We start from the raw sequence: 13,146 nt of genomic DNA, 5'->3' as shown, positions 1-13,146 counted from the left end.
GGGGGGGGGAGGGCATCGCGACTCCGGCGAGCTTCACGCGCCGATTTATTACAGCCGATTAATCCTGGTCGCTGCTTGACCTCACGGTAGCCCCGTCGCCTCTACGCGCGTAACGTCTCAATTACGCTTTTTGTCATTATGAAATGGCGTATTTTCCGCGGGCGAGGGACTTTCTAATTAGAGGAAAAGAGAGAGAGAGAGAGACGTTGCGCCACGCGCGCGCTCTCCTCAACCTTTCGCCGCTGTAAGATAATTAATCCGGAAGAATGGAAGAATACACTGGAAACATCGCAGGAAGAGCACGCGGCATCGAGATCTCCGCCGAGGAGAAAATTATACCGAATTCACCGTAAAGGAAGTGATTAGACTCGAGAGAAAAGATAGAATTCTTAATTGCAACGCGATTCGCGTGTACGTCTGTGTGCGCGCGTTTATAAAGATTTGAAGATTACAATCCGTAAATAGGTACATATTTCGCGGAGGCACGTGAGGAATTTATGCGATAAGAATATTTTTCAGAGTCATCTAGAAATACATTGTATTACGTTACACGATAAGTTTTTTTCTTTATTATATATGTATTTAATTCTACGAAAAATAATATATCTTAATAAACTTCAAGTAAGACCCCTAACTAAAACTAAACGGCGTACGAGAAAACGCCATTGTGGGCCACAAGGCAAGATGTAGGTAGCCCAACTTGTAATTTTTATATTTAAAATGTGAATTTATATACCGTTTCTTTCCACATTTGTTCTGCGCGCCGGTTTCTTTTCGGACATAACGCAGTTCTCTTGCGGAATTTCTTGCAACAATATATCTTATTATTGCAATTTGTTCAATATTTGCATAATAAAATAATACGTAATGTATGGAAAAATATGTAGAATGCAGGTATGTACGCGATACGAGGATTCTCTCAATGAGTAATTCATAGCAAACAGTAGAATTGATAAAAACATCACGCAATAAACGTTTCCTACACTTGCGAGCGAAATTTTATCTTGAAAATTGTGTAATCGTGGGACAACGCGGCATTTCGAGGAATCTTATGAGAGTTTCTCGAAATTTTACCATACATTTTGCTAGTAGATTGGCATTTTGAAGAATCTTACGAGTTTTTGGAAATTTCAGTAAAACGTATACTAATTGTAAGTACAATTACCAGTGAAATGTATGGTAAAATTTCCAAAAAAACTCCCATAAGATCCTTCAAAATGCCGCGCTCGCACGATTTTCAGGATAAACTCTAAGAGAAAATTCTCTCCGTGCAGTTTTTCCTTGCCGCATACTAAAAAAAATACACGGTTACCCCAGTTCCGCAGGAAAACAGGATTCTATCCTTTCGCACGCTTCGACGCCTCAACATCCACGATACGACGGTCCGCCTTCTCTCCTGTACTTTCTACATCTATTTATACCTTTTCCTTTTTCTCTCCTTTTCCGGTCTCTAAATGCGAACGCCGAGTTCGCGCGAGGCGTAAGAAACGTAATAAAGCGCGGAGGAGTCGCGAGGCGTCTCGCGAGCGTCGCGCGATTCGCGTCGGAGCCGAATGGACGAAAAACGCGGCGAGAGAGAGAGAGAGAGGGACGAATGCGCGTCATTAGACGCAATGAACGCGCGCGAGACGCGCGCTAATCCGGGTCGTTCGTTTCGAGAGTGCGCGCGCCCGCACTTTTATCCGCGTCCAGGGCCTAGCGTGTTCGCGCCACGAGTTGAAGTGCGCTAGGCGTGAAGTGCGGCGCGTTGCGGTCTCTCGCAGCCAATTTCAAACGGAAGCCGCGACGCGCGCGCGAGGCCGCCGGTCGAAATGAGCCGAGAAGCCGTAGTTCCATGAATAAATTAATGCAACAAGAAAGATGCACACGCGTATACGTGCGTCGTGTAACATTTATACAGGAAAGTCCCCCTATTGTGAGACGGGCCTCTAATACGAGAACGGCGGGTTTTCAACGTCCAAACTCAATCGCGGATCTTTAATCGCAGCGATCTAACAATGAACCTTCCGCAATAAACAGACCACTCCGAGGGCAACAAGTGACGACGAAACCAACAGACGACGCCCGCTATTAGAGGCCTGTTTCGTAACATGGGACTTGACGTACATCGCAATGCGCAAATTTGCTCTCTTGCTCACTCACCGAAAAAGTCCTCCCAGCTAACCGAGCCGTCGGAGTCCACGGCGTGGACGCTCGCAGCTTCCGCGTCCGCCTCGCTGCCCATCGCAGCGACGCGACGCGACGTCGACGTTTAACCCACGCTGCTACTCGCGCGACGCGGCACCGCACACGACCGTCTCGCGCGTCACATCGCGCGACGTCCCGCCAGGCCGTGCCGAACGACGCGGTCACGCGGCCACGAGCGTGCGCCGATCGCGACTGACATGGTCCTTCGGCGCCGAAAGTATCGCCGTCGGGGAAGGGTGAACGATCGCGGACCGACGACGGACGAGAGGCGTACGCGCGCGCGCCGGACGGAGCGCGACTGACACCACCGGCTGACGCGGCGCGGCGCGCCAAAACTCGGCGAGGAGGGTGAGCGATCGCGGGCAGGCCGACCATGATGCGCGCCGTACGCGTCGCACGCGACAGGACGAAGCCCGCGACTGGCGTCGGCGACCGGCGAAAATCGCCGAGGGTGACGATCCCGTGCGGACCAACGGAGGTTTCCGAGAATTCTGCCAAGCGTACACTAATCCCGATTCGAACACCCGGCGTTTCCCCGAGAATGCGGCCTCCGTTCGATCTGTGTATACACGCGAAAGATGACAAATGTTACACGAGTCCCAGTCTACAATAGAGATTTGAACCCTAAGGGCCATCGCACACAAAATTGCATAGTTGCATATGCATAGCACAAGACCGTCTGGACCAATGAGCGCGTTATGTAAATCAATATGGCGACTCAGTGCTCGATGTTCATTGGTTCAAACGGTTTTCATGCTATGCACGTGCAGCTATGCAATTTTGTGTGCGATGACCCTAAGCCTCAAGAAATTGACTAATCACAGTCGCGCATTCTGCTCACACTTGACCGTGATTGGCCAATTTCTTAAAGCTTAAGGCTTAAATCATCTATTGTAGACTGGGACTGAGTGAAACGCAAGATAGGGCTGAATGTCGAAGTAATATTGTCTTGACAATTGTACGCTGAAGATAAATCTCTACCCGAGAGGTCGACTGTCGTGACTGACATTTAGCAATAGTTTGTACAGGGGAGCCACTACTACTTGCTGCCCGTGAAAAGTCAGCTTTAAAGGCCTGTGTCCACGATGCTAAAACTTGGATCAAGTTCTAGCATCATGGACACAGGCCTTTAGAAGTGTCGATGTAGATATTCGTGTGCGATGGATGATAGTAGGGCCAGTTTGATTACTAGCGAAGTTTAATTGAATTGATGGAACACTGCGTTTTAATTACAGGTCTGTTCCTTGTAGCTGCACTCTTTGCTGATCATGTTCTCCTGATACTATGTGAATTTCTGAGATTTTAGATTTTTGCGATTTGAAGTTTCAAATTTTCGGAATTTCAATTCTTGGAAATTTAAATAGTGCGCCACCTCTTTGCCGATCATGTCCTCCTAATATTTTGTCAGTTTTCGAGATTCTTAATTTTCGCGATTTGAAGTTTGAAATTCTCGGAATTCCAACTCTTAGAGATTGTGAAGAATTCTTGGAATTTTAGACAGTGCCGTTTGTTGCATTATTTCCTGATACGTTGCCAGTTTTCGAGATTCCCGATTTTCGCTCCGTCCAGGTATTCCTACGTCCATGGCGCGATATATGAAATATGTGATTATGCAACGCCGACTTTTGCACATAACTTTTTTCATTGATATTTATTCCAATCGGCTTCCGCTTTAATTATACACCAAATCAGAAAACATGGGTAGTACAACCGACATTCTTATACGACTTTTAATCGATATGCATGCGAGTGCTTAAAGTTAATTTGAAATGACATCAAGTGGCCTGCGCCGGCACGAACTGCCTGGGATCTCTCTCGGGGCTGTCGAAAGAGCGGTATCTCGGAAGATACATCCGCGGTATTTTTCGATGAGAAAGTGGAGCCGGGCGATGTTGGCATTGCGTGGAATATTAACGAGCGGCGTAACGTCTCTCTCGAAATAAAAGAACTCCTCGAATATATATATATATATTGCTCAACGGAGGCGCCGTGAAAGTCGTTGCTACACATTCTTACGATCTCCCCTCTGCCTGCCCCCCCTCCCCGCACCGGGCTGCGTTTATTTTTTGGAGGAGCATGGAATACACGCACCTACACGCGCGCCGATACGCGTTCTACATGGAATCGCCGGTGTTCTATTATTAGACGACCGACGCTCGCCGTTGCATCCCGCGACGGCGGGATGAATGGAGAATGCTCTCTGAACGTCGACAAGTCGCCCCTCAATCCTCCGCGAACGAAAATTATTTTGCTTTCTGGGAAATCAAGACCGAAGAATAAGAAATTCGAACCTGCCTCTCTGATTTGTCGAGGACCGGCTTTACGGCGATAAATCGATCGCAGCGTTCGAGAATCAATGCTTGTTATCGTTAACTCTGGCACCGAGCTCCATTTCGGTTCATCTCTATACTTCGATTATTTCAAATTAACATTATCTTGGCTTTGCACTCTTCAGATCGATCTTATCTCTCTCGCCCGGATATTTGTCAATAAATTTTTAATAATTCGAAATTAACAGCAAACGTTGATTATTTTAATCTCGTAACGCTGAAAAATACAAACTTTTAAACAATATTAATATGATAAACGTGCAAAAACTTTCAAAAGAAATTCAACTCGTCAATTCATAATTTCCTTTACACTCTTGTAATATTTTGTTTAGTTTCTACTTAATGTGAGAGCAATGAAAAAGAAAATGGGGTTCAAATTTAATTAATGATGATTAAGAATGATCAGATTAATTAATCATTCACACACAAAATACATTTTGCAATCAAAATCAATACATGTAAATTTAATTGTTGATATAATACATTGTAGGAATTTGAATTTGTATGCATTTATAATGTTGCATGCAATAATACAGAGGAAAAGAATCATTCGATCTATCGGTCATACATATTCGTTTTATATTTCGCATCATAATAAACAACGTACATATACAAGATCGCTATAAGAAAAATGCCGATGCGAGTATATAATCTAATACACAGTTCATTACATACACTTTTTCCTCTGTTATTTAGTAGATACATCTCCGATTGTAGTTACACTTCTCACGTTTCAATTTAAATTATCGCGTCTTACGAAACAATAGTAGTTTCTCTAACAATACTTAGGAGAATGCGCCTTTATTGCGCCGTGACTTTAATTATTACTACTACGAAGTCCGTTTTATTGCATTATTAACTTATTTAAAATTATATAATAATATATTTGGCCGTGTGTGTATAATAAAATATATTGACAGATAATAGACGGTTCCGCAAGGACTCCGTCATTATCCCTTCAAATACATTTAGCGCGTACTTTAATTGAAATTAGACATTTTTCGAGATACAAAGTACTTATCGTTTCCACACTTAAATAAAATGACAAAAATTTTTACAAGCAAAAATAAAATATATATACGAATGATACGTGATGACAGTTAGTTCCGAATAGTAATGATGGTCTCGTGGCACACAGGTACATATTATAAATGTATAGATTAACTTAAGAATGAATTATGGTTATGAATAAGTTATCACAAATGTATCGTAAAAAAGTATTAACGTAAATCTATAAACGAATCACGATAACAAAAGCGCTAACAATAGTTAAACATCACTTAATGTTATTTTTCCAAACTTAGAGATTAGAGATACCTAAACCTATCAAAGTCACAGCATAGTGTGAAAGTAAAATTGACTAAATCGCATACCTTCGGTACATAAGCTCAAGAGTTATGTATGCCACCGAATTATCAAATCTCTCACTCATACAGCATATAAAAGAACATGATCTTATCTCGGTCACATACTTCACCAATGTTCTACCGCAGTAAATCTTATTATATTTCTTCGAACATCAGCACCACTTTTGAGTGTCATGATAACTTAAGTGTTGTAAATTCAATATGTATTACATTACGATACATCATTTATATTTACGAATTACACACTGCATATACAGCAAATACATACCATCGAAATTAATATACCTTTAAATACGTTATTATAAAAGCGTTATTATAATATTCGTTATTATAATAGCGAAACAAATTAATTTAATGAAGAAGTGCCGTATTTACAGAGTCGATGTTAAAGGAAAGCGTGCAACGTGCGTAATTCGGGAAGAATCTGTGCTAACTCTTCCTACACCGTCCGATCTCGTATGAAATGTTGATAAAGTCATATATGGAGGATTCCTTAATATTTTAATCATCTTTTAGCTAAATAGGGAGACACAGTAGTTATGGAAAACAAGATTTTATGAAAAATATCACGGACGTTACTTCTTTCCTTTGACACTTCTTTATGGACTATATTGCACAAGAATATTCTTAAATCAAGATTTTGTGATGTATAATTATTAATTACTTTTTTTAAATAATCATTATTGTTACTTTACGTAACTTTATTTTTGTGAATACTTTGTTTTGAGTATTTTATTTTTTAAAGAATAAGAGATGAGAATTAAGAGAAATTTACAACTATGCTGTTGGTTCAATCAAGCACACATCACAGATCTCGAATCTATTATAGATTGTAAATACACAACAGAAATATTGATTAATTTTGATATAATCTCACACCTACAACATACGCAATATTAACGTTCAATAAATTTAATCTAATAACTAAATTGCAAAGTTTACTTGTACAATATTAAATCAATAGACATGTTTTTCAGAGATATTACGACATCCATGTAATCATAAGACCAGTTCTATATGAACGTATTAATTCCATTGAGTCTCTGTAGTTTCAGAGCAGGAAGTCACTTAGTATTATTCATTAATATTACCATTTTGTTCGCTATACAACTGTTTAGAAGTTCTATGTGTATCGGATAATATTATCAAAGAGCAAATAATACAATGAAGCAGTCTTAAATAAATTGGCGCGATGTATACTTACAGACTTATAATCGATAGACGAGATTTTGTGAAATAATACTTAATTTCATATTTCCTATTAAAATGAATGCCAATGGTATCATTGTCAGAAGTCTTAATAATACTAATAGGACCCAGTTTTCTTTAGGATGAGCATTTCCTCCTTTTATGCGTAACCTTAGTCGGATCGTCCTTAATCTCTTTATCTTGCTCCTGAACTCCAAATTCTATACAACGTATAAATATATATCAGCTGTACATCATTCCTAAGTCAATAAATATACATATGGTGGATCATCACTACCGCATAAATGTTTAATAACAAACTTCTCTAACAGATTTATAGAAGTAATTTTTTTAAAATAAAAAGTGTCAACAATATTTCTCAAACTTACAATTAGTTTAATGTTTTAATTTATATGACTGTAAGATGACTTCTTGTAAATTTCTTCTGACAGTATAAATAACTGGCCACTCAATTTGCTGGTGCTTCAATAAGACAATTAAAGTTGATTTAACACCTGCTTCGTAACAAATTATCTAATTTATCTCTATTTATAAAAAAATCTCATATTGATTAAAGGTGCGGTAGTAATAGATCACACTACATGTTTTGGTGTTTTATATATATAAATATGTATATGAGATACAATCTTACGTTTTCTTTTTGCCACACGTGAACGTGTTACTCTCAAACTATTTTTAGAATTGAGTACAGGAACAGGTGTCTCATTTTTTTTTCTTAATCGCGCAACTTCTTCCATTGCGGGCGTCATCCATTTTGGTTTGAGTTCATTACTGCAGATTCGAAAAGCCAGACATTAAAATCAAATATATAATAAAGATATAAATAATGTAAAAACGAGCTGCAAAACTGGATATTTACTCCAATGATTTTGATGGTGTTTTATGCCTAAATGAACCTGACTGCTTCTCCTTCATCTTACGAAGTACTTCTAACATTGCATACGTCGGTAGAGACGGTGGCCGTGGAGACTCGGACGATGGTGGTGTAAGAGGCGGTGTGAGAGGCGAAGGTGGCAGTTGAGTACTGATTTTCGCAAGTTTGTCTGGATGCAATGCTAACACTGCTTCCCAACTAAACTCCTTTTTCTGAACTGGATGTTTAGGCTGTGTATTTCGTGTTATTCGTATCTAGAGCAAATAATATTAAAGTAATAATCAGTTTATGCGTGTGCGTGCGTGTGTGTGAGCTTAGGAATTAGCAGGTACTTAAAATTTTTCAAATAAATTTGTACCTCGCCGTTTACAGGCCTGCAAGGTTTTCTTTCTCTCAAATATGGTCGCTCGAAAAATATAGAGCTCGTGAGATTTTCATTGGACTCTTTCATATTATATAAACATGTAGGAATACTGCCATCTTGGCTGCTGTGTAGAAATAAATTCCGTAAATAGGAATAGTTGGGCTTAGTCTCAAATTCTAGCTCGGTAATGTACTTCATATATCTCATGATTGCAGCTATAAAAAAATATTATATAAAGTAATATATAAACCCATGTTATATAAAAGATAAGTCTTTCATTATTTAAATATTTTCTTAACTAACCTGGTGGTTTTTTCTTGTGAGGGAAGCACTTGTCCATGAATAAAGGCAAGTCTGACAACAAAATCTCCTTTTGTTGATGAACCTCTTCGGGATCCATAGCTAAACCTATTTCATTACTATCTTCCTCCCAAGGTAGCTTTCCACACAACCACTGTATAATATTATATCCTAAAGTCTCTAAATCTCCTCTCCTTGAATGTGCTAAAAAATATTTCCATTAAAGCGTCAAGTAATTTAAGTCTCATTTAGCGAAGGGGAGAAAGTGTAGTTTGTTAAACACAGTTCTGTATTAAATTTATATAATAATGCTAATCTCAGCTAATAATATTTGCTAATATTACGCAGCTTGATTGTTCCTATCAACTCCTGAGGAAGAAAATTTTATATTTTTCATAATCTTAATATATAAAAAAATCTTAATTAATTATATGAAAATACTTGTTACTGAAATGATCGACATACTTCCATGATGAGCATCCCGCGATGTAAATTCTAAAGTGCCCTCGTGGGCTCTTCTCTCATCATGTACGAATGGCTTATGTTCACCCGTGCCTGTGCAAAAACGATATGCCAGACCGTAGTCTACTAAGTACGCCATAGATTTTTCCTTCCCTATTCTGCCCCCGTTCAACAAGATATTTGGTCCCTTAATATCCGCATGAGCATATCCTTTACTGTGAATATACTCCAACGCATCCAGCTGTAAAAAAAGAGGAGGGAATAAAATTGTCGAGCAACCGCAGGCTCTCAATCGGTTATTACAAGCCGTAAAGAAAAACGTAGCTGCCGCAGCTAAAAACTGCATGTGGCAACTAAATTTCAGTTGTAAAATATGGACAGCTAATATTTAGTTGCGATAGCTAAATATTTTGCTACTGTGCCTATTGCATTAGATGCGACGGCAAATCGTTTGCTGCGCTTTAGAAATGTATAGTTATGGCAGCAAAATATTTTTAGCAAACCTCGATTAGCTAGGGTAGCGAAAACTTGGTTTTCAGTATAATTACAAAATTCGTGAAATTTACCATCTGTACAGCTAACGTATTAACAAGTCTCGTCGGCAATTTCTTCCTATGCGACAGGAACAGTTTTCCGATATCTACTCCGTATCGCGGTATCACTAGAAACCTGTATCGTTGACCTCCATAAACATGGGAGCCCGATCCTTCGTACGTGGGGACACCGATTTTCCTCTTTCCCTGAGACTCGCACCAACTTTTAACTGCAAAATATACCAGAATATCAACAATACAGTCGTCCCATGTATAAGTACGTACACAAAGATTTATAACATCAGTGTTTTCTCGATCCGTATCTGGCAATTTTAATAATACAGAAAATTTATTGCGAAAAATATTACCTCACCCAGGGTTTGAACATGGACCCTACACTCTAGGCGGGCGTCTCACCAATTCGACCACCGAGGCAAGATTTTGGCTGAGGTAATATTTTTCGCAATAAATTTTCTGTATTACTAAAATTGCCAGATATACGGTCAAGGAAACGCTGACGTTGTTAATTACTGCTGGCGACACTTAAGAATATTCTTACAAAGATTTATCTCTAAATTACAAATGTAGCTTAATATAAATCCCGTTACACGCGAGCGTACGTTACTTACTCATGTGCTTGCGTGCCGCTCTTATATAAAAATTCATTTCAACGAACAACGGCCCGTTGTTATGGGGTTCAATCTTGACGACGTACTTCGCATCTTGGCCAACAGGCGATGTGATGTTATTAGAGGCTGCGGAAGGAAAAACGACGTTACGATTTGTGCACAGTTTTTGAAATACGCGATGGACTGCTTCCAAGTTACAGGTAAAACTAGATTAGAAATATGAAAAGTATCTACCGAGATAAATATCCCCGAAGCCACCGTATCCAATGGCGTTCCCCAGTCTCCATTTATTCTGCGTAATGTCCGTCAAGATCTCACCCACTGGCAGTTGCGTCGGTAGCTTGCAACCCGCAGCCGCCACTCTCTTCATAGGCACCTCCTCTGCTCGTCTCGGTGGCATTCTATCGCTATTAAATCAATCGTACATGTATAGTGAGTTCACCATCGACTTGACAAAAGAGACTTGACGCGACTCGTCGCATCTCGCGCACCGGCCAACATTCGTAACGGAAGTCGTTCTTGCCGCCAAACTTGTATCGTAAGAAGCAAAACGACACAAGTGTGACGGCAATGAATTTGCAGGGAAGAAATGTCGCAACCTTACGCAAACAAGAAACTCACACACGTCAAGGATATTGATAGTCTTACGCTTCATCTTTTCGATTTATTTCTCAAATGTATATACATTTTTCGAGACGGTTTGTCTAATATTAATCACGTAAAAGTATATGTCCTGCTAAACTAATACATACAATATATGTATACGTTATCTGTACGTCGTACTAGTTGCAGCGGTCTTCGCAGAATTAAGAGACGCCTGCACATACGTTCGCGATTAAGAATAAAAAGCAGACGTTGAGTACATAACACTGAAGAACATAAAGTCGTACATTTACTTCTCTCGACTGAGGACAGATATTATATGCTAAATTATGCTCTTCGATATCAAGTGCGTACGCATTTATTTCCTCACTCCTCGCATTCGTACCGATGGTCCAACCCTTTCCCGACGATCCAATCGCATCAAACGTACCACAAGGCACGGCAAGACACCTCCTCTTCCTCACGAGTACTATTCAATACTACATAAACATCCAGAGCCGAACTATACAGCCGTGTTGCGGGGCGTAAGCCGAGATATGCGTACAGAGGAATCGTCGGGATTCGAGCGAGGCTACCGAATGTTCCTCGGTGACTACGTCGCAAATAGATGCAGTCAGCCGCGCGTTGAAAGCTAGTGCACACGTGGCGATTCGAGGGCTGCCCAGTCGCGGGTGCGTATCTCGGGACTACCCGGTGTTAACGTCGTCGCGCTCCCAATGAGACGCGCGTGACGGACATTCTATCCACCTTCAACGTGCAACGTGCTCGAGCCTGCGAGGCTCGTGACTTTGAATATCTACCAGCGGCAATTCTCGGCGGATGACTTGCACGATGCGACGAGGGTACATCATGACGAGGACCCCACGGCACTCCCGACGTACGGAGGAGGGAACGAAGTCACTCGCAAAACACGCGTCGATTAAGTTAAACAACGTAACAACCAGAAAGGATCCCGAGGGGGGGGGGGGGGATCGTCTAGCGTTCGCTACGGACGTGTCTCGGTGCCACCGATAACAAGAGCATCGCCGACAACACCGCAGTTATTTAAAGAGCAAGCGCGCAACACCATGCCTCTCTACACAACAACGGTATACTTACACAGGCGCGCGCGCGCGCGCGCACTTTTCTAATTTTTCTCTCGCTACTTTTGCGGCCTACTACTTTAACGCGAGGAACTCATGCCGCGCATTCGAGCGGCGAGGGCACACGCGAACGGAAACCGAGAGACTCGCAGCAGATCCGTCGGGGGACGAGGACCACAAGGCGCGCACCCCCTCGGCGAGGTTAGCCGTCGCGACGGAGCCGAGAGGCGGAGGCCCGGCGCATACGTGCCGCGCTCGCGAGGTAACGCCGAATCAGCCGGCGCCGCCTCTCCTCCTCGGGCGACGCGCGCGTACGAGACTCGCGGCGCACCGAGGAAGGTAGGCGAGGAACGTACGACGCACGACGGTTACACGCGCAGGCGACGTCCGCGCCGTGCGAGGGTAAGCGCGTCCGGACAGTCCGCCGCTCTCGGCGCCGACGGACACGCTCGAGTCGCACAAGCTGCGCTCTCCGCCGCGGGTGCTCGCGCGCTTCTCCGCACCGTGCCCGACGTATCACATCGCACCGTTGCGCGAACACGTTTATCTCGTCCCTCGCGCGGAAACGCCGATCAGCTGGAACCCGTCCGTCAGTCCTCGACGACACCCCTCGCGTAGGAGCAGCGCGTATCGCGCGACAAGCGGACAGACAGCAACGGCCAGCCGAACCGACTCGGTCCTCCTTTTTTTTTCGAATACAACAGAGCGCAACGGACGGCGATTGGCTAATGGGGGATTCCCACTGCGCGCGACCCGCCGCCAATGGCGCGCGGCGGCCAATAGGAGGGCGCGGATTCTAGGGACGACAGTGCCGCCGGCTGAAGTCCCTGGGAGATGCGCTCGCCCATTGGATGCCGCGCGTCGCACGTATGGAGTCGGCATAAAACCGGCACGCACGACCGGCGGCGAGGAAATTGAATTTTTTTTTCTTTTCCTTTCCTTTCTTGAGAAGTTTCGGCGTCAGGGAAGTGGTTTCGTGTCCGTTTCTGTCGGAGTGGATTGATTTTAACTTCAGTTTCGTTCGCTTCCTGTCTCTTTCTGACTTTTGGAACTGGAGAAAGATAAAGGGCGAGTTCAATTCAGATATTTCAGATGAAATCTGCACCCGCAGAAATGAGCATTGAAATATTTGAAATAATGTCGAGGTGTTCCAAAACTCGTCAAAAGAAAGTTTTAACTTTTGTCCAAAATTGTCAAGTAAAAGAT

The 13,146-nt window shown here is 42.4% G+C and overlaps 2 protein-coding genes across 4 annotated transcripts in view; both read right to left on the bottom strand.

Moving 5' to 3' along the window:
• LOC105567640 overlaps window positions 1–3,020 on the bottom strand; it is a 54,934-nt gene extending 51,914 nt beyond the window's left edge. Inside the window, exon 1 of the mRNA XM_012022669.1 lies at window positions 2,143–3,020. Coding sequence (XP_011878059.1) covers window positions 2,143–2,224 — 82 coding nt within the window. The 5' untranslated portion in view covers window positions 2,225–3,020. The remainder of the gene's footprint in view (window positions 1–2,142) is intronic.
• A 2,053-nt stretch (window positions 3,021–5,073) lies between these two features.
• Window positions 5,074–12,587, bottom strand: LOC105567638 (serine/threonine-protein kinase VRK1-like). Of its 3 annotated transcripts, none has more exons than XM_012022659.1 (10): window positions 11,213–12,587; window positions 10,490–10,662; window positions 10,256–10,381; window positions 9,660–9,856; window positions 9,097–9,334; window positions 8,635–8,835; window positions 8,326–8,546; window positions 7,953–8,221; window positions 7,725–7,864; window positions 5,074–7,293 (listed from the first exon to the last, which is right to left on the bottom strand). In XM_012022659.1, exons 2-10 carry the CDS (start codon window positions 10,653–10,655, stop codon window positions 7,211–7,213), a joined length of 1,641 nt encoding a protein of 546 aa, XP_011878049.1. In that variant the 5' UTR covers window positions 10,656–10,662; window positions 11,213–12,587; the 3' UTR covers window positions 5,074–7,210. The 3 variants fall into 3 exon arrangements, with proteins under 3 accessions (XP_011878049.1, XP_011878050.1, XP_011878051.1); XM_012022660.1 differs by having other exon boundaries at window positions 11,659–12,587; XM_012022661.1 differs by having other exon boundaries at window positions 11,957–12,587.
• Between the last annotated feature and the right edge of the window lie 559 nt (window positions 12,588–13,146).

Source organism: Vollenhovia emeryi, unplaced genomic scaffold, assembly GCF_000949405.1.
Source record: "Vollenhovia emeryi isolate VEMERY1.0 unplaced genomic scaffold, V.emery_V1.0 DF939136.1, whole genome shotgun sequence".
Taxonomy (NCBI): domain Eukaryota; kingdom Metazoa; phylum Arthropoda; class Insecta; order Hymenoptera; family Formicidae; genus Vollenhovia; species Vollenhovia emeryi.
Note: the sequence above shows the minus strand (reverse complement) of the source record. Positions and strands in the feature narration are given on the sequence as shown.